This window comes from Leopardus geoffroyi, chromosome A3, assembly GCF_018350155.1.
Source record: "Leopardus geoffroyi isolate Oge1 chromosome A3, O.geoffroyi_Oge1_pat1.0, whole genome shotgun sequence".
Classification (NCBI taxonomy): Eukaryota; Metazoa; Chordata; class Mammalia; order Carnivora; family Felidae; genus Leopardus; species Leopardus geoffroyi.
The window spans coordinates 25,957,656-25,980,824 of NC_059336.1; the positions used below are offsets into that span (position 1 = coordinate 25,957,656).

At 48.2% G+C, this 23,169-nt stretch overlaps 1 protein-coding gene across 1 annotated transcript; it reads left to right on the forward strand.

The window, feature by feature from the left end:
• Window positions 1-1,852: 1,852 nt before the first annotated feature.
• Window positions 1,853-19,264, forward strand: SUN5 (Sad1 and UNC84 domain containing 5). Its single transcript, XM_045444886.1, has 13 exons — window positions 1,853-2,046; window positions 3,593-3,651; window positions 3,843-3,917; window positions 4,902-4,968; window positions 5,878-5,939; window positions 9,212-9,261; window positions 10,617-10,651; window positions 11,212-11,320; window positions 15,628-15,706; window positions 16,628-16,743; window positions 17,248-17,415; window positions 17,912-17,998; window positions 19,079-19,264. Exons 1-13 carry the CDS (start codon window positions 1,982-1,984, stop codon window positions 19,202-19,204), a joined length of 1,098 nt encoding a protein of 365 aa, XP_045300842.1. The 5' UTR covers window positions 1,853-1,981; the 3' UTR covers window positions 19,205-19,264.
• Window positions 19,265-23,169: the final 3,905 nt, after the last annotated feature.

A 23,169-nucleotide genomic window follows, 5' to 3' on the forward strand; every position in this document is an offset into this window, starting at 1 on the left:
GTGTGGTGTGTGTGTGTGTGTGTGAGTAGTTGACTGTTTCCTGGCATTGGGAGGGTGTATACGTGTTTGTGTGTGTACACACACATACGCACGGGAAGTGACAGCACAACCACAGGGCGCCCGTGTGTTCCTCTGCGTGGCTTAGCTGGAGTGTAGGCACAAGGGGACTTGGAGCCTTCCCCCACTCCAGAGCCCTTCATGGCTCCCGCTGACTCCACACCAGCCCAAATACCAGGCCCAAGCCCACCCTGTGCTGGATCCCCACGAGTGCCCCCAGAACTGACAGGGACCACGGACATCAGCAAGCCCTCCCCTGAAAGGACGGGAGCTCCCCTGCCCTATTCTTATGCCAGCCACAAGCTCCCTAACATCCGACTCCTGGCCGCCCAGCCCTCGCGGTAGCCGGGGCAAACAGCTGACGGTGGAGAGGGGCACAAATATTGACCAAAGCCACTCTCAGTGTTTGCTCTCAGCACAAACACTTCCTCTTCCTCGACACATCCAGCACGGGGGACACTGACTGATGACCAGTGGATACAAAGGAGGGAGATTCTCACCAGCCCCTCCTCCCTACAGCAGTGGCAAGCATGGGCAGGCGCCTGCTACATGCACAGTGTAGCATCCTGGGTGATCTAGCCCCTTGACCCCCCTCCCCAGGGATGGGAGCTGGTTCTGCTCACCTCTGCAGCCGGTGCCTGGAACATACCGGGTGCTCAGTAAATATTCGTGGAACGAATGCATGCATGTGCGCTTGGAAGACGCTTGGAACAATTATAGTGGCAGCATTTCAGGGCTTCCCCTTCACCGAAAATTCTTAAGAGTACTGTATGAGTTTCCTATTGCTGCTGTAACAAATGACGACAAACGTCGTGACCTTAAACACAAATTTCTTGTCTTATATCGCTGGAAGTCGGAAGTCCAAAATGGATCTCGCTGGGCTGAAGTCAAGGTATTGGCAGAGCTTTGCTCCTTTCCAGAAACTCTAGGGGAGGATTTGTTTCTCTGCCTTTTCCAGCTTCCAGAGGCTGTTTTCACTGCATGCCTTAAGGCCTCTTCCTCCACCTTCAAACCAGCAAGCAGGGCTGAGGGCTGCTGGTGCAGCCACCCTCTCCCATCCGCCTCCCTCTGCCAGGTACAGGACCCTGATTACACTGGGCCCGCCTGGGTGATCTAGGATATTCTCCTACCTCATGGTCAGCTGACTAGCAACCTCAATCCCATCGGCAAGCGTCACATCTTTGTTCCATAACCTAACACACAAACACATTCTGGTTTTGTATGCCGGACTCCCTGAGGGACCCTTCTTTAGCAGACTGCCGGAACTTAGCCTACAATTTGCTCAACTACCATCAAGGGGCAAAAGTGAGTTTCTTTAAGCTTCACAATCCAAACTGGCTCTCCATTGGCAGGGCTGACAGAAAAAATATCTATAGCCAGACATTTCCACTCTGCTGTGCGTTTATTTTTCTGCAGCAGAAGTAGAACTTGATTAAAGCAACCACATATACATTATTTTGTGTTATGCAAAACCTCCACTAGCGAGAAGACAAGCATTATAAACCTTCACGGACAGCCTAAGCAGGTGGCAAGTCCGGGAAGCTGGAGGCAGGAAGGGGTCTGGGGGCAAGAACAAAGCATGGCCTGGATATGGGAGCCTCGGTTCTCACCCCTGCCCAGGCCCTGAGATCCTAGCATGGCCCTTCCCGTCCTGGGACCTCAATTTCCTCATCTTATAAGTAGAAAGGGAGTCAGAATGGGCTCATCCAAGGGGAAGTTCTAGGGCCAAGCTGGAGACTGGGCAGAGCCCCTCCCCCCCGCTCTGTGAGGTCACAGTGCCCACGACTCCACTTGACCCGGCTAGATCCCACATGGCACCTTCCAGGGAACGCTAGGAGGTGGCAGCAGTGGTAATCTCTTCCCCCTTGCCGACTCCCAGAGAGCCCCAGCACCGTTTCCCTAGATTTCCTAGAGAAGGAAATTGATGCCACGGTCCTTGAGGAACCCCAGGGACCCGTGTAACCCGCCTGAGAATGCCAGACCCAGGAGGTGAGGACGGCAGCCCCCCTCTCTGCCCAGTTCCTTGCGGTTTACTAAATGCCTTTGCCCTCTCCTTGGAGGTGAGCGGGCGGTCACCGGCCGCACTTGACAGAGGCAGCTACTGAGGTCAGAGAGGTCTGACTGTGGCTTTCCTAAAGTCTCCCAGCCAAGGGAGTGATGGGGCAGTCACCCTTTCCACATGTGTTCATTGAGCACCTACTAAGCACTGAGCAGGGGGCTGGGGACACGGGGCTGCGCCAGGCGGAAGTGCTTCCTGCCCCCACGGAGGTCACAGTCCAGTGAGGGAGACGGTAAACGGGCAAAAATCACCTCTGCCATCTGTCTGCCCACTTCTGCGCCCCCAAAAGGGGTGTATATCCCAAGAGGGTATACAAACCAGGGGCGCCTGCGTGGTTCAGTTGGTTAAGCCTTCGACTTCAGCCCAGGTCATGATCTCACAGTTTGTGAGTTCGAGCCCCGCATCGGGCTCTGTGCTGACAGCTCGGAGCCTGGAGCCTGCTTCTGATTCTGTGTCTCCCTCGCTCTCTGCCCCTCCCCCGCTCACACTCTGTCTCACTCAAAAATAAAATAAAAACATTTTAAAAAATATTTTAAAAAAAGGATATACAAAACAATCTGCTGGGGTGAGGGGACAAATCATCCGAACTTCAGCGTATATTTTTAGCCCACCCTCTTTTAATTTATAGTCCTCAAGAACGTATAAATATTTGAAAAAGTAAATAATATGTTAGCACACTTGGAGCTATGCACATATATATGTATATATGGTACTATATATATAAAATTGCTTCATAAATAAACATAAATACATCGGGGGGGTATGATAATAAATGTTTGGAGACCTTCGCCTTAAGAAATAAAGACAATTTGTTATCTCACATGCCAAGAGGTCCCAAGACGTATGTGGTTCCAGAGCACGTTAGTTCTGTGGTTCTGCAATGTCCCCTAAGATCCAGGTCCCTGCCACCTTTTTGCTTTTCCTGTCGGCCTCCTCGCTGTCACAGGCCACCAGGGTTCCAGAAGCACGGAGAAGCATGGCTGTATAGGGTGCAAGGAGAGTGGACGTTGCTTCCTGTGGGTCTCATTTTAGCAATGAGAAAGCCTTTCCCCCAAGGCCTCTATACCCAGCCCACCCCCACACCTCACCCCGTGGGAACTCCCCTCCCCCCCCCCCGCCCACCACCAGAGCCAGTCACAGCAAAGGCACTGGGAGTGTGACAGCAGGGCTTGGAGCGATCGGGATTGTCTAAAATCACATGAGGTAGGAGTGGACGAGGGACCAAAATCAGCCTCCTGCCAGTGACGGGAGCGATTGGCTTTGCGGGGATAACCACCTGTGACTGCCACAGCAAACCGAGTCCTCTCCTCAAAACAGACTTGCGTTTGGGGTCAGTCAGACCTGGTATGTCCCTGATTCGCAGGCTGGTGGTCTTGGGCGAACTTGTCCACCACTCAGTCTCTCAATCTGGAACACGGGGACACCACGTTTCTTGAAAAAATTATAAAATGCGATTGTGAATCTTGTTATCCCCAGGGTCGCCCAAAGAGGCCGGAACACCTGCAGGATGGCCCAGGACGCCTTGCCAAACGCGAGTGAGCAGGGAGGGACGAGAGGGGCCCTGGGGTCTTCGTGAACAGCAAGGGCCCGAGGCTCAGAGATGTCAGATGGGCAGCCCGGAGTCACCCAGCAAGGGGCGGGCTAGGGAGCAGGCGTGGCCGCACCACGCTCTGGGTGCTCCCCGTATCTGTGGGCGCTGATGTGACAGGCCCTGTGCTCTCTGCAGGTGATGCCATAGTGTTGCCCATCCGCATCAGTGCCCCGGCCCTGAGCCTGGCCCAGTGCGTGCTGCCCTGTATCTGTACGTATACACCGAAGAGACACCCTGGCCGTCAACGTGGGCCTGGGTGGGGGTAAGGCCTGCACTGGGCTGCAGGGGAGGGAGGGAACCCTGGAGGACTTCCCAGCGAAGGTGGCAGGGGCGTCATTCCAGCCAGAGTCTCTTTGGTGGTCGGGGAGAGGGGATAGGAGGCAGACTTGCTGTTTGGAGGGGCTGACTGTCGGCCCTCCGCTACTCTCCCGCCAGCCTGGCCCCTGGGGCCGCTGATGAAGCCACGGAATGGTGTGACACGCTGTGCCCTCCCTTCGGGCACGGGGTCTGACCACCCCCTAAAGATCAGCCTTCTATGCCAGTGTTCACCCACCCACCCCTCCATTTCCTCATCACTCAGTCATTTCTCCAGCCATCTGTCCTCGTATCCATCTGCTGTAATATCCACGCACCCCATGGGTTCACTGCGTCAGCCATCGGCCACACGTACCTTTATTTGTTACTACTCACACCCATCCAGTCACCCACCCATCCGTCCTTCCATCCATCCTTCCGTCCGCCCCTCCTCTCAACCGTCTTCCTATTCATCCACCTTCCAAACCATTCTCTTACCATTCTCCTGTCCGTTCGCGTGTCTCCCACCTACTCATCCATCCTGAACCCCAACTTTTTACCTAGCTCCATGGTGGGCAACACTGGGTACCTGGAGATAAACCAGACAAGGACTCTGCCCTTGAGAAGCTCCCAGTGTCTGGGAATGGGCATCGGCACATCCCAGGCTTCGTGTGCCCCTGAGTCTCTGCTAGGTGCCTATTAACTGCCGGTCACAAGCCGTGCCCACCTCTAGGGCCCGTCCTCCCTCTGAGCAGGTGCTTACCTGTGAGCAGAACAGGGCTACCCTGGGCTCGATTACAAAATTGAGAGGGTCTCCCAGCAGTAGGACCTCGCCTCCTGCAAGGGTTGGTGGGATAAAAACAAGGGTGGCTACTCCCTGCTCTCCTGCCTCCTTTGCAGCCTGGATCACCTGCCTGGCCTGCTTCCTGAGGACTCAGGCTCACCAGATTCTGTTCAACAACTGCAGGTGAGCGGGGGCAGGTGAGGGGAGGGTGATGGGGGCTGGGAACACGCAGCCCATTCCTATGGCAGCCCCCTCACTGGTCTGGATGATCCCTTGATCACTGGACCAGACCAGCCATCCCAAACCTGGCTTTTAGCATATTCTCTCACCTCAGAACCCACTGTGGCTCCGCAGGGCTCCAGCACCTCAGCCCGCAACCTTCTGGAATCCTGCCCCACCCTTTCTTTCCATGCTGCTCTCACTCTGCATCCTGTTGTGGACCCATTGGGCCAGCAAGACTAGGGCTCTCACCCCCTGGGCCCGCCGTTCCTGCTCCCACCTCAGCACCAGGCGCAGGCTGTTTTTCTTCCTGGCATGCCTGTCCCTTCCTTTCCCTTCACTCTCCTGTCCCACGCAAACTCCTCCCAAGTGCTGCAAAGCTTTCCCCCTCATTCATCCATTTAGAGCCTGCATCCTAAACATCTTAAGGCCTACTCTGGGCCCAGCCTTGACCCTCACCACTCCTGAGCTCCCAGTAGGGGAAGACACCAAACCCGGTGTTAAGGGTGTGGGTGGGCAGTGTTGACTCTGAAGGTCGTAGGAGGAGGGGACGTTTGTTTGAGCTGAACCCTGAAGGGTGCGCTCACCAGGACAGAAGGGAGGGAACAGACAGTACGTAGCTGGAGACGGGTGTGAAAAGGACGTGGTGGACCACGGTCAGTGTATCTCTGATGGCCCCAAATGCTGGAGTGAGAGCTTTCTTTCCTCCGTGAGGCTGTGCAGTCACAGAACGTGGTCAGCATCTTGGAGGGGGTATCACTACCCAGGGAGGGCCCTGCCCTTCAGGGTTGGAAGAGGGCAAGGGCCAGGCCAGGACTTGCTAGCCTATGCAAAACCCCACTTCACCTTGACCTCTGCTTCTCTCTCTTCCAGATGCAGGCTGCTCTTCCAGAAGCTCATGGAAAAGACAGGTGTTCTCGTCCTCTGTGCTTTTGGTAAGTCTCCAGGGCCCTGTCCCATCCCAGGTGGAGGTATCCCTGTGCTCTTGCCCAACCTGGGGAGGAAAAGAGTGAAGTCTGTTAATGAGTATTGCTGTGAGGATCAAATTAACTGATGACCAAGAACATGTTTTGAACACTAAGAAAAGCGCTGAAAACTCAAGTTCTCCCCCAACCGTGGTATGATCGTTATTACTTGTTTCTGAGCTTCAGCGGATTCCTTCCAACCACTGCTGTCACCTCCCAGGTCACAGCTTTGCTTTCTCGAGCAAAGGAGTCTCCTCCCTCCTCTCGAGTACACTGGCCCAAGGAGGCAGGGCAGTGGGGTGGGGGTGGGGTCGAGAGAAGGTCTTAGGAAATTCGAAATTCCTAGGAAACTTAACAAATAAGTTTTTTTTTTTTTTTAAATAACAGCTTTATTGAGATATAGTTCACATACCAGAAAGATCACCATTCTAAAGTGTACAATTCAGTGATTTTTAGTATATTCACAAAGTTTTGCAGCCATCGCCGTTATCAAATTCCAGTATTTTCACTGCCCCCAAAAGAACCCCCCACCCCAGTCCCAGACAGTTGGTTCCCATTCCCCCTCACCCCAGTCTTAGACGACCAATCACTAATCTATGTTCTGTGACTATGGATTTGCCTATTCTGGATATTTAATATAAATAGAATCATACACTATGTGGTCTTTGTGGCTTCTTTCACTTGTCATAATGTTTTCAAAGTTCATCCATGGCGTAGCATACATCAGCATTTCCTCCTTTTTTATGGCTGAAAATAGTCCATTGTTTGGATATGCCACATTTTGCTTATGTGTCCATCGGTTGATGGATATTACGGTTGTTTCTGCTTTTTGACTACCATTAGTAACGTTCCTGTGAATGATCCTGTAAAATGTTTGTGTGGACATGTGTTTTAAATTATCTTGGGTATCTATTTAGAAGTGGAATTTCTGGGTTTTGTGGCAACTGTATGCTTAACTATCTAAGCAATTGGCCAAACTTTTTCCCAAAGTAGCTGTACCACCTTAACATCCCCACCGGCATGTATGAGGGTTCCAATTCCTCTGCCTCCTCACCAACACTGGTTATTACCTGTCTTTAATTTTATGGGGCGCCTGGGTGGCTCAGTCGGTTGAGCAGCTGACTTCGGCTCAGGTCACGATCTCACGGTCCGTGAGTTCGAGCCCCGCGTCGGGCTCTGTGCTGACAGCTCGGAGCCTGGAGCCTGTTTCGGATTCTGTGTCTCCCTCTCTCTGACCCTCCCCCGTTCATGCTCTGTCTCTGTCTCAAAAATAAATAAACGTTAAAAAAAAAATTAAAAAAAAAAATTTTAGCCATGAAGTGTGGTACCTCATTGTAGTTTTTATTTCATTTGTCTAATGGCTAATGATGTTAAGCACCTTTTCATATACTTATTGGCCAATTATAGGTCTTCTTTGGAGAAATGTCTATTCAGTCTTGGCCCATTTTTAAATTGGGTTGTCTGTTTATTATTGAGTTTTAAGGGTTCCTTGTATGGTCTGGATAGAAGTCCCTTATCGGATATACAATTTGCAAATATTTTCTCCCATTCTGTGGGTTGTCTTTTCACTTTCTCTTGATGGTGTCCTTTGCAGCACAAATTTTTTAAATTTTGATGAAGTCCACTTTATCCATGTTTTCTTTTTCCATAGATACTTTAATGTCAGGTGCAAGAAACTAGTGCTTAACCCAAAGCTATAAAAATTTACTCCCACTTTTTCTTCCAAGATTTGTATAGTTTTAGCCTTTACATTTAGGTCCATGATCCATTTTTGAGTTAATTTTTGCATATGTTGTGAGGTAAGAGTCCAACTTCGTTATTTTGAATGTAGATATCCAGTTGTTCCATTTATTGAGAAAACTATTATTTCTCTTACTGAATTGTCTGCTACCCTTATTGAAAATCAATTGACCATAAATGTGAGAGTTTAGTTCTGGACTCTTAATTTTACTCCTTTGATCTATGTGTCTATCTATTTGCCATCTATCTATTTGTCTATCTATTTGCCATCTCTCTATTTGTCTATCTATCTACCCTGGATTAATTGCTATAAATCCGTAATAAGTTTTGAAATCCAGCATTATGAGTTCTCCAACTTTGTTCTTTTTAAATTGTTTTGGCTATTATAGTCCCTTACATTTTCATATGAATTTTAGCATCAATTTTTCCATTTCTTAAAAAAAAAAAAGGCCATAGGTATTTTGAGGGAGTTTGCATTGATTCATAGATGAATTTGGGGAGTAGTGTCACCTGAACAATATTAAGTTTTCCAATCCATGAACATGGGCTGTCTTTCTATTGTTGATATATCTCTATGTTGTCTTTAATTTCTTCTAATGATGTTTTGTATCTTTTAGAGTGCAAAGTTTATACTTCTGTTGAGTTTATTCCAAGTATTTTATTCGTTGAGATGCTATTGTAAATTGAGTTGTTTTCTTAATATCATTTTCAGATTATTTATTGCTTGTGTTGAAAAATATAATTGATTTTCATATACTGATCTTGTATCCCGCAACCTTGCTGAACTCATTTATTGCTTTGACACTGAGCATGACATCCAGTCTTAGATACTTTAAGATTCTATATGCAAGGTTGTGTCATCTGCCTTTTATTTCTTTTTCTTGACTAATTGACCTGGCTAGAACCTACATGACAATGTTAAATAGAAATGGCAAGAATAGACATAATTGTTTTGTTCCTGATTTTAGGAAGAATGCATCCAATATTTTACCATTAAGTGTTTTTTAGCTGGGGGATTTTCATAAAGGGCTTTATCAGATTGTGGGAGTTCCATTCTATTCCTGATTTGTTGATTGTTTTATCATTAACAATGAATAGGTTTTAAAGAGCTTTAATAATGGCTTGAATGGTAGGATTTAAGGCAACACAGAGATTATAAAATACAGGGAACATTATCCCATTTTCTTCTCTTCATCAATTATCCCCAGTAGAATTGGAGCAGGGGAGAGAAAGGGGACATGGATTATTTGGTTTATGTGAGACACTCTACCTATACGATATCATTTGATCATGGAGTGGATATTACTGTTGGTCCCATTTTAGGAGGAGGAAATTCCCAGAGGAGGAAATTGAGGTATAGAGAGATTAAGTAAATTCTTCCAAAGTTGTACAATGTTAGTAAGTGCCAAAGCTGGGATTTGAGTCTAGATGCCTTAACTCCAGAGCCTAAGCTTTTAACCTTTCATCTTAAATGTCTCACTCTCATTCTCCTGGCCTCACAGGATTCTGGATATTTTCTATGCATGTACCGTCTAAAATGGAAGTCTGGCAGGTAAGTATGTGCTTTCTTCAGGCCTCAGCACTGACTGGCCGCACCCCAACTAGTCAATGCTGCCTACATCAGCTTCTCTCACTCTCATCACATCTGGAAACTGATCAGTTCCTGACTCATTCCAGCCCCAAATCTCTGTCTTTGCAATGCCACCCACCTGGAACCCATCTCTCCCACCAAAATGTGACTTTAAAGACCAGATTCAATAGTCCATCCTACAGAATGGCTCTCCTGCCTCTCCCTCCCAGAGGTGACCTATCTTTCCTTTATCAAATCTCCCTCCTAGAGAACGATAGTGAGAATGGAACACAATTCTCTCTACTCAAAGCAGTTTGTTCTGTTCAAATGAAATGAGATCATTTGCTTTGTGGTTCCTGGGGAGAAAGGAGGAGGAAATCATGGCTAGCGCTCCCTGTCAGAGGACAACAAAGAGTCTCAGAATGCTTAAGGAGAAAAGAGATCTGATGAGCTTGTCCTTCCCTCTACTCTTTTATCCTTATAAACTCCTTCATATACTTCAAGATCCAGCTAAAATGTCACTTCCCCCAGAAATACCAGGTGGAGGTGATGACATTCCCCTTTCCTCCCACAATTTTCTCTAATCATGAATGCAATCATGACATTTTCCCAACTTTTTGGGGTGCTCTTGAAGGCAGAGCCACGTCTAATTCACTCCAGTGATGTCCACCTCAGGACTGGGCAGAAAGTTGCCACTATCAGTATTGGTTAATTGGATGATCAGATGGAAATGTGGAATGGAGGGAGAATGGATGAGACGATAGAAGTGATGGATGTAGGGATGTGGGAAAATGGCTGGGGGGATAGATGGATGGATGAATGGAAGACTGCATGGATGAGAAAATGGACAGATGGACAGATAGGAGGGCAGATTAGATATATGGATGGATAAATGGATGGATGGATGGATGGATGGATGGATGGATGGATGGATGGACGGTTAATGGGAGTTTGGATAGATGGGAGGGTAGATAGATGGGAGGATGAATTGATTGATGAAAGGGTCAATATATAAGGTAAGTTATATGAATGGGAGGGTGGATAGGAGGGATGAGGCAGGTTGGATAAATGGAGGAGTATATGTGTGAGAAAGGGTGGTTGGATGGGCTGGTGGATAGGTGGAAGGGTGGATGAATGTGGATTTGGATGGATCGACTTAAAATGGAGGATACACTGGATTTTGGATAGATGGTAGGTGAGTGGATGGATGGAAGAGTAAATGGGAAGGCAGATGAATGGATGGATTTATGGTTGTGGGACATTGAATGGAGGAAGTTCTATTGGGCCCAGATGAGGCCATCTGAAAAAGATCCTTTGTTTCTGCAACACCCTACCAGGATGACAGCATAGATAGTCCACTGCACAGCTTGAGGTAAGAAGAATCTGCTAAATAATCTTACTATCACCTAAAAACCAGAACTATATCCAGGACCTGTAAGGTATTGGCTAAGAATGTGGGCTCCACAGTCAGATAAACCTAGGTTTAAATCCCAGCTCCCATACTTCCTACTTGGCTAAACTTTTGCAAATCACTTCACCTCTCTGGGCCTTCAACTCCTCATTTATGAGATGAGACATAACACCCACCTTGCTCTGGGTAATTATGAACGTTAAAGATGTCAACTGTCCTGAATAAATCACACTCAGCAAGTGGAAGCTGAGAAGAAATTTTAACCAACAGTATACCACCTGGTGGCATCATCCTTAATTGCAAACAAAATAGGAATATTTGGAAGGAATGAGTTAAATTTAAAGATATTCCAAGTAGGAGGAAGAGACAAGAACCTGCTGGGTAGGGCCAGGGATGGGCCCAGAAGAGTGAGGAAATGTGAAGCTAGTTCTTTGTAGGTTGACTGACACAGATAGAAGCTAAGGGTGACAATAGCAGCATTGCAAATCAGTCACTCCATGTTCTCACTCCTTTCTTGTAAGAATGTACCAGGAGAAGGTGCGGCATCACTCTGGGGAAATCCAGGACCTCCGAGGTAACATGACCCAACTCATTGCCAAGCTCCAGTTGATGGAAGCCATGTCAGATGAGGTGAGATACTGGCCATTCTGCTCCCAAACATCTGACTTCTTTGTTTGATGCCCTTTTTCCTATTTCCCAACTTTTGGTGGAGCACATCCCCCAATAATTTCCTGGGAAAGAGTTAAATAAGAGGCATATTAATTTGCTTAGAACTTGCACATTTGAAAATATCTTTATTCTACCCTTGCATTTGATTGATAGTTTGGCTGGGTATAGAATTCTAGATAGGAACTATTCCCCTGAACATTTTGAAAGAATTCCACTGTTGTGTTCTAGTTATACTGCTGCTGTTGAGAAGTCTGTTAGTGCTCTTATTATTGGTCCATTGAGTGTGATCTGTTTTTTTATCTCTGGGAGTTTGTATGATGTTCTTTTTATCCACAGTGTTGCATATTTAACCTTCTTGGGATTGGATTGCTGAGCTTATCGGATCTACAGATTTATTTCTTCAATAGTTGCTAAAAATGCTTAGCTATTGTTTCTTAAAATATCGTTTCTTCCCCATTATCTATCTCCTCTCCTAGAACTCCAGTTACATCTATGCTAGACTGTTAGAGTGTGTTCCACATAATTCTTATGCTACTACCTGATGTGTTTGATTTTCATTCTTTTTCTCTATGTGCTTGAGTTTTGATATTTTCTATTCACATTTCTTTAAGTTTGCTACTAATCCTGTATTCTGTTCTGTCCAATCTACTGTTAAATTTTTCCACTAAGTTCTTAATTTCATATATTGCATTGTTTTAGAATACATATTTGATTCTTTTTCATAAATTTTAATTCTATGGTGAAATTCTCCAACATCTTACCTATGTCGTCCATTTTTTCTTTCTTTTATTTAATATATTGTTGTAGTAATTTTTATATCCTTATCTGCTAAGTCCAATATCTGGATCATCTATGATCTTTTTCTATTGTTGCTTTTCTTTGGAATATCAATCATATGGTATTGTCTTTTCATGTCCAGTAATTTTTTAGTGTTTTTCTGGACATTGTATACAAAATAACTCTGTGCTCCAGATAGGTATAACTTCAACTAGAGAGAGTTCCCCATTTTCTTTGTAAGGAAGATGAGTACGCTTATCACTTCTATGTAGATGTTCATTGAGCTGTTTCAAACCTGGGTGGCAATTTGTGTAAGATTTAGTCAGATGTTTTCAGCCTAACCCTTTAGTGCCCTTCCCATGTAGCTTCAAACTTTTGGTAGATATCTTGATGGGAAAGACTGACCATATGTCTGAGGCTTCTCAAGTCTCCAATTAAAAAAAATTTAAAAAGTTTTTGTTTGTTTTAAATTTATTTATTTAATATGAGAGAGAAAGGGAGTGAGCACGAACAGAGGAGGGGCAGAGAGAGTAGGAAAGAGAGAATCCCAAGCAGGCTCCACACTGTCAGCAACAGAGCCTGATGCTGGGCTTGAACTCACGCACTCTGAGATCACAGCCTGAGCCGAAATCAAGAGTTGGACACTTAATGGACTGAGCCACCCAGGCACCCCTCTCAAGTCTCCAATTTTGTCTCTCAGCCCTGCATGAATGCAAAATCTGCAGCCCTAGTGGTAACCTTCTCTGCCAGGGGCAAGCTTGGATTCTCAGCCTCTAATTGTGCCCATAATTGGTTTAGTGCCTCCAGGTGCGGCTACAGCCTCTCAGTATTGATTCACCACTCCTTCTAGGGCAGCGGTTCTCAAAGTGTGGCTCCCATATCAGGAACATCAGCATTACCTGGGAAAATGTTAGAAATTCAAATTAATGGGCCCCCTCAGACCTACTGAGGATGGGAGCCAATCATGTATGTTTCAACAAGCCCTCCAATGTTCCTGATATATACTAAGAAGATGTTTGTAAGGCTTTAATCTCTTGCTTATTTTGTTTTGGGGTCCCTTCACGGAAAGGGGCTTGGTTTCTAAGCATTATGAGACTGGGAAGTTTTAATATGTCTTTCAGAAGCTTTCAAGTTAGCTCTTTGGCCTCTTCAATAGTTCTGGGTTTCAGTTAACATCTTATGGGGAAAAGTGTTCAGGTTTGAGGTTCATCAAGTCTCCAATTTTGTCCTTTTAGTCCTGTGTGTCTATTAAAATCTTTGCTGCTTTCTCTTTCACCAATAGCAGCCATTGTCCAGCCTATGCCCATGTCTTCAGCCCATGACCAGAATCATCAAATGCCCCCAGGCATTAAAAAATTGTTCATGAATTTCAGAATGGTTCTCTCCTCTCTAGAATTTTAATACATCTGGTCCTCATTGCTCCCATAGCTCAGTGGTGGCTTTACAATATGATTTCGTAAACTATCTGGTTTTACTAGTTGTTTTTAGTGGGAACATTGATCCTCTGTAACTTACTATATCTTCCCTGGAAGCCCTACATCTCAGCTTACATCTCAAATGTCATGATAATTTGCCTATGGGCTAGCTACCCTTGGGGCCCTTTCAATCTGGAAACTCATGCCCTTTAGTCCTAAAAAGTGTTCTTTAATTGTGTGATTAAATGGATGTATCCCCTCCTATCCATATTTGGTTTATTCTCATTTTTGAAACTCCTATTATTTGGATGTTAAATTCTTGAACTAATCCTCTTTCTCCCATTTCTTCCTGTTTTCTTCTATTTGTTATGATATGAGAAAATAGTCTCAGCTTTATCTTCCAAAACTTCTATTGAGTTTTTCATTTCTGCTAACATAGTCTGAATTCCTAAGAACTTCATTTTTGCTCTCTGGGTGTTCTTTTTCATAGATCCATATTCTTGTTTTATGGATACAACATTTTTTCTTACCGTTTGGAGCTTAGGCAGGTCATCAACATTTCTGAGTTTCCATATCAACAAATCCCTGCCCTGTAGCACCGTGGCTGGTCTAGTTACTACTGCCACATAGCAAACCACTCCAAAACTTAGTGGTGCAAAACAATTGTTTTATTATGCGCAGACATTCCGTGGGTCAGGGATCCAAACGGAGTGCAGTGGGGATGGTTTGTCACTGTTCCACAATGTCTGAGGCCTCACCTGGGAAGACTTGAAGGCTGGGGGTGACTTGGCATCTGGGTCTGGACCCATCTGGAAGCATCTTCACTCACATGTCTAGAAGTTGACATTGGCTATCAGCTGGGAACTCAGGGCTGTTGACTAATGCAACCATAGGTGGGCGCTCAGTGTTGTGTGGGCTTCCTCACAGCTTGGCAGCTCCAAGAATGAGCCTCCCCATGAAATAGAGCTGTATCCCCTTTTAGGCTTAGCCCAGAAGTCACACGGCATCACCTCTGCCATAGCCTCAGGCCCCCCCAGACTTATGGGAGGGAACCTTAGCCCCACCTCTCAATGGGAAGAGTGTCAAAGTCATATTGAAAGAAGGGTGTGGAGTGGGAGACCTGGTTGTGAACACAGTTTTGAAGAGTCTAATAAAAATAATAGCCAGCATTGGGGCGCCTTGGTGGCTCAGTTGGTTAAGCGCCGACTTCGGCTCAGGTCATGATCCCATGGTTTGTGGGTTTGAGCCCCGCCTCAGGCTGTGCTGACAGCTCAGAGCATGGAGTCTGCTTCGGATTCCGTGTTTCCCTCTCTGCGTCTGCCCCTCCGCCACTCGTGCTCTGTTTCTCTCTGTCTCTCAAAAATAAATACACATTAAAAAAAATAGTGGCCAGCATTTACTGAGTACCAAGCATGGTAAGTGCTTTGCAGTCTTTATCTGGCAGGAGAGTATAGTAGCTCAGAGCCCAAACACTGGAACCAAACTGCCTGGCTCTGCCTCTTACCAGCTGTGTGACCTTGGACACCATACCCTTTTGTGCCCCAGTATTCTCATCTTTAAAATGGAAGTGATAATAGCACATACCTCCTGGGGCTGCTGTGAGGGGATAAGAGTGAACTTCCATGACACTGAGGACAGTCCTGGCACACGGTAGCAGCCTTACAAGCGTTAGCTCTAGTCCTCACAGCAGCAGGAGGAGGACGTAATTATCATCCCCATGTTACAGACAAGAAGGTCAAGACTCAGAGGGGCGGTAACTAGCCCAAAGCCCCACAGCGGTAAAAGTCTGTCTGACTCCAGACACCCTGCCCTTAACTTCCCTGAGACTCTGGTCCCACGTGTGACCCCGTCATAGACCCGGTGGGTGGGGTAGCGATGGCACCGTGTCACCCGGGCCTCCTCACAGTGTAGTGACCGGTGGTCTTGTGCCAGGACGAGCCACGGCCTCCACAGGCAGGGGTAAGCAGTTAGGGACACGAGGATACCTGCAGCCACCTGTCACCGGGTGCAAACCCGCACGTGGACAGGATCTATAAGAACACACCGGCACACGGTTTGTGTTTTCTGCCTTCTCAGCAAAAAATGGCCCAGAAAATAATGAAGATGATACAAGGAGATTATATTGAAAAGCCAGACTTTGCCCTGAAGTCTATAGGTAAGCGACTCCCCTCACTGCCCCCACCCAACAGCCTGCCTCAAGGGTCCTCAGAAACTCTTCAGTGGGTGGATTTCAGTTCTGGTCTGGTATCCTCTGCTCCTGGCAAGTTCATGCTCAGAGCTAGCCTCTGCCCCCCAGATGGCTTTTTTTTTTGCTACAATTTTCTATTTTCTCTAAAGGGGGCTGAGGTGGGGAGGGGAGGCCCTCCACTCCCCCCCCACCCCGCCCCGCATCTACTCCCCCCCGCCCCGCCCCTCCACTCCCCCCCCCCCCCCTCCAAACCCAGAGGCCGGCAGAGCCGGGGAGACTGACCGTCTAAAAAACCAACGCAGGCCCAGTTGTAGTTGGGAATCAGTGTTGTGGGAAACCGAAGCAGGTGACTGGCATGGAGGGGACCTGGGCAGAGACCTGTGCGGAAGGATGTTTGAGTTGAGACCTGGTGAGGAGGGAAAAGTCTTCCAGACCTAGGGGAACCCATGTGAACGGTGCTCCTGTGACAGCGCAGCAGGAGTGGGGGGGGGGGGGACATGCGGAAGGAGGAGAGGTGGGGCCGGCCAGGCGGCACCAGCTGACCCAGGCCCAGGGGTACGTGGGGTCAGAGGGCACTGGCTTACGCTCTCGGGGCCTCACTCGACCTCTCAGAGCCAGAGTGCCCTCCTCTGTGAAGCAGGAACAGCAAGAGCCATGGAAATAATAATGAGGCTGGCTGGAAGGACTTTGTTGTGTTGACTCACTTCAACCTCACAACCTCACAACCTCACAACCTGTGAGGTAGGGGGGTGTTACCACGATTATGGCTTCTATTATTACTCCCATCACCCAGGGAACGTCTGAAGTTTACAGAGGGCCAGTGACTCACCTAAAGTGTTCGCCCGGCACGTGGTCAGTGCCCAATCTGACACCGTCACTCCCGCACAGGGGCCTCCATCGACTTTGAGCAAACGTCTGCCACATACAACTACGACAAGGCTCGATCCTGCTGGAACTGGATCCGGCTATGGAACTACGCGCAGCCCCCGGACGTGATCCTCGAGGCAGGGGGAATGGGGGGGCTGGGGGGGGAGTGTCAGGGTCCTGGGGGCAGGACCTGGAAGCAGACACTGGGGGTGCGCACAAAGTGGGTGGGGGCCCGGGGTGGGGCTAGGGATAGGAACAGGAGACTGAGACACGATAGGGGCAAGAGGCAAAAATAGACAGCAGGAACCACGGGGGGACTGGGCAGGAGCAGGGGCGGGCGCCGGGCAGGGACAGTCTGCTTTGGCACTGGAAGGGGGCCCTTCAAGACTTGAGGGTCAAGGAACCCTCGCGGCCCCAAGCAGGCCCCTGCCTGCCCTGCACTGGGCTGACGGGAAGGTTCATTCTTACTGTCAGCAATCAGGAGAGCTTCCTGGAGTTGGTGGCGCTGGAGCCAAGCCTTGTAGATGGAAGGATCCGGCTCACCCAGGAGGCAAAGGAGGTCTAGGGGAGCCAGGGTGGGATGAGGAATTCACCTTAAACCACCCACCCAGCATAGCCCCCATCGCACCTGCCCCTTCCAGCCCAACGTGACACCCGGCAACTGCTGGGCCTTCTCGGGTGACCGAGGCCAGGTGACCATCCGAATGGCCCAGAAGGTCTACCTGTCCAACCTGACGCTGCAGCACATCCCCAAGACCATCTCACTGTCGGGCAACCTGGACACTGCTCCCAAGGACTTTGTCATTTACGTGAGCACGTCCCCACAGGGAGCAATGCTTAACTAAGGAGACAGCCTCGTCTGGTGGGATTCCAGGCACTCTGTCTGCACAACCCAAGCAGGCTAGAGGGGCTGGATGAGGCTTAGTTAAGGCTGAGAATGGCCAGGTTCGGCGTTGATCACAGCCTTTAAGGATAGGAGATAAACAGCCACTTTATTTCAACCCAAGCTTTTCAGAGCCAATTTAGTCTTCGGAGACACTGATAAGGAAACTGAGGTCCAGAAAAGGGTCAGGGAAACACCCAAAACCTACAACTCAGTGGCATAATTAGAAGAGGACCCTCAGCCTTTTGATTCCCAATCCAGTGCTCTTTCCTATCTATTCCTCTGTGCTGCAATGCAGTGGTGCCCAAAGAGGTAGGGAGTTCCCCATCCTGGGAGGTATGCAAGTCTCAGCTGGAGAGGGGCAACACCCTCTGAAGGCCCTGCCCGTACCTGACCATTTTGCCTTGGTTCTGGTTCCACAGGGCATGGAAGGCTCTCCCAAGGAGGAGGTGTTCCTGGGGGCGTTTCAGTTTCAGCCGGAAAACATCATCCAGATGTTCCCGCTCCAGGTACCTGAGAAAGGCTGCCTATGTTGAGCACACAGCAAATGTGCACCATGTGCAGGGCTTTCCCCGGGAGCCCCATTGCATCCACCGACAGCCTCGCAGTGCACACTTGTCACTAACTCACGTGACAAACGAGGAAACCGAGGCTCAGAGTATGGAGCCACTGCCCAGGGCCAAAAGTGGGACCCGGAGGAGACCTGTCCAGCTTCTAGCAGTGCATTGTCTCCCTGACTTGCCCAGGAGCACTCCCGTGGCAGTTCCTCCTGTGGCAGCTCCTCCCGTGGCAGTTCCTCCCGTGGCAGTTCCTCCCGTGGCAGTTCCTCCCGTGGACAGGAGCTCTTGAACAGGGGGACCACTTTAGCATCTCCGTACTGGGAGGCCCCATCGTCAGCACCTGATCTAACCACAGCAGGGCAAACTGAGGCCTGAAGGGGAGGGAGTCGGGGACAGGAGCAGGACACAGCGGGGTGGCTGCTAGGATGGCCCTGAGACTCAGTGGAATGTCAACACTTGGGAATCAGTGATACTGCTCCAAATCCTGGTACCACAAATCTGCATGATCTTGGGCCATTCCCTTCGTCTCTGCGCCTCAGTCTCCCCTGGTATAATTCCCTGGAAGGTTAAGAGCATCCAGAGAGATCTCAGAGACCAAGCCCCAGCTTCTGCACCGGGCTCTGTCCCCTCTCAAGGAGGAGGCGTGCTCACCGAGCATCTCCTACAGGCCAGCTAGCTCCAGGGCCTGGTCTCATGGGAAGATATTACCGCCCCCCCAGCCCATCTTACAGAGCGGGGAAACTGAAGCCCCAAGAGGGGCAGTGACTTGCCCCAGAGTCCCACAGCCATCTGTCCAGGGCCCCGAGGCTGGGACACTTTCCCCATCACGGTATATCTGTCTTTCTCACCTCAGTACCTTCCATCCCAACCCCTGAGTACCAACTTCCTGTGCGGCTTTGGGACAGTTCATTCCGCTCTCTGAGCCTCAGTTTCTCCACCTGTGAAATAGGAGGGTTCCCTTCCACTCCCAAACACCTCTCTGGACAGGCAGAGTGGAGGCCAATGGCCCCATGTCTGTGACTCTTCCAGAACCAGCCTGTCCGAGCTTTTGGTGCCGTCAAGGTGAAGATCTCAAGCAACTGGGGGAACCCACGCTTCACCTGCCTGTACCGAGTGCGCGTGCACGGCTCCGTGACCCCACCTCGACAGCTCTAGAGAGCAGCCTGCTCAGAGCTCCTACCCAGAGAGAGATTAAAGTTTATTCTTCGCAGCCCAGCCCAAGTCGGAATGTCTTTTTGGCTCCAAAGAGTGAGGGTGGGCTAGCATGTGACATCTGAGGCCACACTTAGCGATTCTCAGTCTCATCTTGGGTGTCCAGGCACCCTCACAACAGGCCCACGAGGCCCCATTTCACAGATGGGGACAGTGAAGGCACTGAGCAAAAACTTGCCAGAGGTCACAGCTCACAAAGGGCAGCACCAGGATTCAAACCCAGCCAGTCTCATCCTTGTACGTACGTCATCTCCCTGGCTTCGAGTCATGCTCTGCCCCTGACCAGGGGCGACTTTGGACAAGACCCAGCCCTCTCGGGGCCTCACTCTCCAGGTGTACAACAGGAACAAGATTATGGCTGTTGTATTAGATGAGGTGGGAGATGAGAGGTCCCACCCTTGCCCAGCACAGAGTGTTTCAACATCACACAGACCATTTACTGGGTGGCATCAGACAGGACACACACCCTCTCTGGACCTCAGTTTTTCCAGGTATACACATATCTATTCCATGTTGTGCCTCCAAAGATAGTGTGTAAACAAAGTAAAAAGACAACCACGGAATGGTAGAAAATATTTCAAATTATATAAGGGATTCACATCCGGAACATATAGACTCCTAAAACTCAACCACCACCACAACAAAAAAATCAATTCAAAAATGGGCAAAGGGGGCGCCTGGGTGGCTCAGTTGGTTAAGCGTCTGACCCTTTATCTTGGCTCAGGTCATGATCTCTCGTTTCATGAGTTCGAGCCCCACATCAGGCTCTGCGCTGACAGCAAGGAGCCTGCTGGGGATTCTCTCCCTCCCTCTCTCGCTCTCTGCCCCTCCCCCACTCGTGTTCTCTCTCCCCCCACCTTCTCTCAAAATATATAAATGAACTTATAAAAAATGGGTAAAGGACTTGAATAGACATTTCTCCCAAGAAATATGCAATGGCCAATAAGCACATGCAACGTCACTAATCATTAGTGAAATGCACATCAAAACTCCAGTGAGATCCCACCTCACACCCATTAGGATGCCTACTACAAAACAAAACAAAATCAATGCTTATTGTTGATGAGGATGTGGAGAAATCAGAACCCTTGTGCACTGTTGATGAGAATGTAGAAGGATACAGTCGCTGTGGAAAACAGAATTATCAGGGGCGCCTGGGTGGTTCAGTCGGTTAAGCGTCCAACCCTTTATCTTGGCTCAGGTCATGATCTCTTGGTTTGTGAGTTCGAGCCCCACCCTGAGTCCAGCTCTGTGCTGACAGTGCGGAGCCTGCTTGAGATTCTCTCTCTCCCCATCTCTCTCTGCTCCTCCCTCGCATGCTCTTTCTCTCTCTCTCTCAAAATAAATAAATCAAATAAACTTTAAAAAAATAGAATTACCATACGATCCAGCAATCTTGCTTCTAGGTTTATACCCAAAGGAATTGGGTATACCTCTCAAAGAGGTATTTGAACACCCGCGTTCGTCACAGCATTGTTCGCAACAGCTAAAACATGGAAGCAACCCCAGCGTCCAACAGCAGGTGAACAGATAAAATTTGACATATACATACATACAATGGAATATTATTCAGCTTTCAAGAGGAAGGACATTCTGGAACATGCTACAACATGGATGAACCTTGAAGACATTATGCCAGATGAAATAAGGCAGTCACAAAAAGACAGACATGGTGTGATTCCACTTACATGAGATCCTTAGCCAAATTCACAGAGACAGGAAGTAGAACGGTTGCAAGGGGCTGGGGGTAGGGGAGAATGGAGAGTTAATTGTCTAGTGGTAGAGAGTTCTCGTTGTACAAAATGGAAAGAGCTGTGGAGATGGCTGGCGGAGACGGATGCACTTTAGTATGAATATAGTTAATACCACTGAACTGTAAATTTTAAAAGTTAAGATGGTAAATTTTATATTGTGTATTTTACCACAATAAAAATTTGAAAAAAAAAATCTATGAAATACCTTAAATCCTTTAATGGAAAAAATTTGAGATACTTCAGAAACATAAGAAAATCCTATAAATTCTGATAGCACATTCTGTCATTACTGTATACTATTAGAAACGCAGATGTAAATTTTTTTAAGTTGCTGTTCCCTGAAGTCGTCACTCATATTTTGCATGCAAAATCTTTGCCTTAGCTGAGTCCCACCTGTTTAGTATTTACTCAAGAGCTTACAGAAATGCTAAACACAGGGGCGCCTGGGTGACTCAGTTAAACATCCGACTTCAGCTCGTGGTTTGTGAGTTCGAGCCCCGAGTCGGGCTCTGTACTGATGGCTCAGAGCCTGGAGCCTGCTTTGGATTTGTGACTCCCTCTCTCGGCCCCTCCCTGCTCACACTCTGTCTCTCTCTCAAAAGTAAAGCATTAAAAAAATTTAAAAAAAAAATGCTAAAAACACTACCTACCATGACTCTGTCCACAGAGCTCTCACACGGAGCATGGCACACAGTAGGTGCTGGGTAAATGATCACCAAGGTAATTGTCAACCTCCATCCCCATGCAGGTGATAAGAGGCCCAGTCCTCTGGGCGGAGAGGGGGTGACACTGCCCCTAAGCAGGGCCCCAGAAGGGGACAGGCTAGCCAAACCGGAAAGGGCACAGGGACTGGAGTCTGCAAGGGAGGGAATTCATATGAGAAGGGGCAGGCAGGTGTAAAGGCTGGCAAGGGTCCAGCTGGGCATTAGAAGGATGGATGAATCAGAAATGTGCTTGTCTCCTGGGAGGGCATGCTGGACTGGCACATGCCCTGTGCCAGAATCTGTCCCTCTGGACATCCGCCAGGCTCCTCACAAGCACCTGGCCCCAGGACCTGCCATCCAATGGTCTCCATGGTGGGATGGGCTTCAGGGGTCACCTCATAATCCTGCCACTCTCTGGCTGCTACCAGCAATCAGCGGACCAGGGAGAGACAAGTATCCAACCTGGCATTATTTCTGTAGATTTTATGAGAACCATTCTTGTTATTAAAAAGCTATACCGTACCAAGATTTGATGAAAAGCAGAGCCATAGACACCCCACTTCCTCCTCCAAATGCCCCTCCCAGCCTCACTCTGATGTTCTACATGTTTTCTTCCAGTAATTTGTCTTTTAACTTTGTTTAGAGTGTATTTTGTTCAGCAGGGATTTCTGAAAATTTTATGTAGTTAAATCATCTTTTCCTTTATAGATTCTTAGTTGTATGCATTGTCAGGAAGGACCTGCCCAGTTCCAAGATCCTAACAATATACTCCTCCTCTTTCTTCTACTAATCTTATTATAGATATTACATATGTAAGAATAGATATGTGATAGATAGATGATGGATATGCTCTGTGGTGCACACACACAAGGTTCATATGTATAAAAGCTCTTCAGTGCACCTGGAATTTATTTTCATGCGTGGTGTGAGGTAGGGGTCTAGTTTAATTTTTGCTAAATTACTACCCAAAGGCCACAGTATGGTATCATTATTGACTAGACTATCTTTCTTCCGTAGCTTGAAAACAGAGTCAATGCACAACTTCTGGTCTCTTCTTCACCGAACCCCCCGCCTCTCTCGCACCAACACCATACCTTTTGAGTTACTCTAGCTTTGGAACACGCGTTGGTGTGTGTGCTTTCATGAGCACCCCGCTCTTTATTTCTGTTTCTCAGACTCTTTCTCTGCCAGGCAGACTTTCCAATCAGCTTGTCAGCCAAGTGGCATTCTTTTTGGGAGAGTAAAGCTCTTGCCCATGTCAGGTCCTCGCTTCCTGGAACATGGAATCTTCTCTCTGTGTCTTCAGATTTTCCTTCAGCGGCTTTAGCAACGTGTCATTGCTTTCTTCGTATGAATTCTGCGCTTTTTTGGCCAGATTTAATCCTGGATGTTTTACCAGTGGTAGGGAGATTGCCAATGGGATCTTTACCCTCGGGGACATTTTCTATGG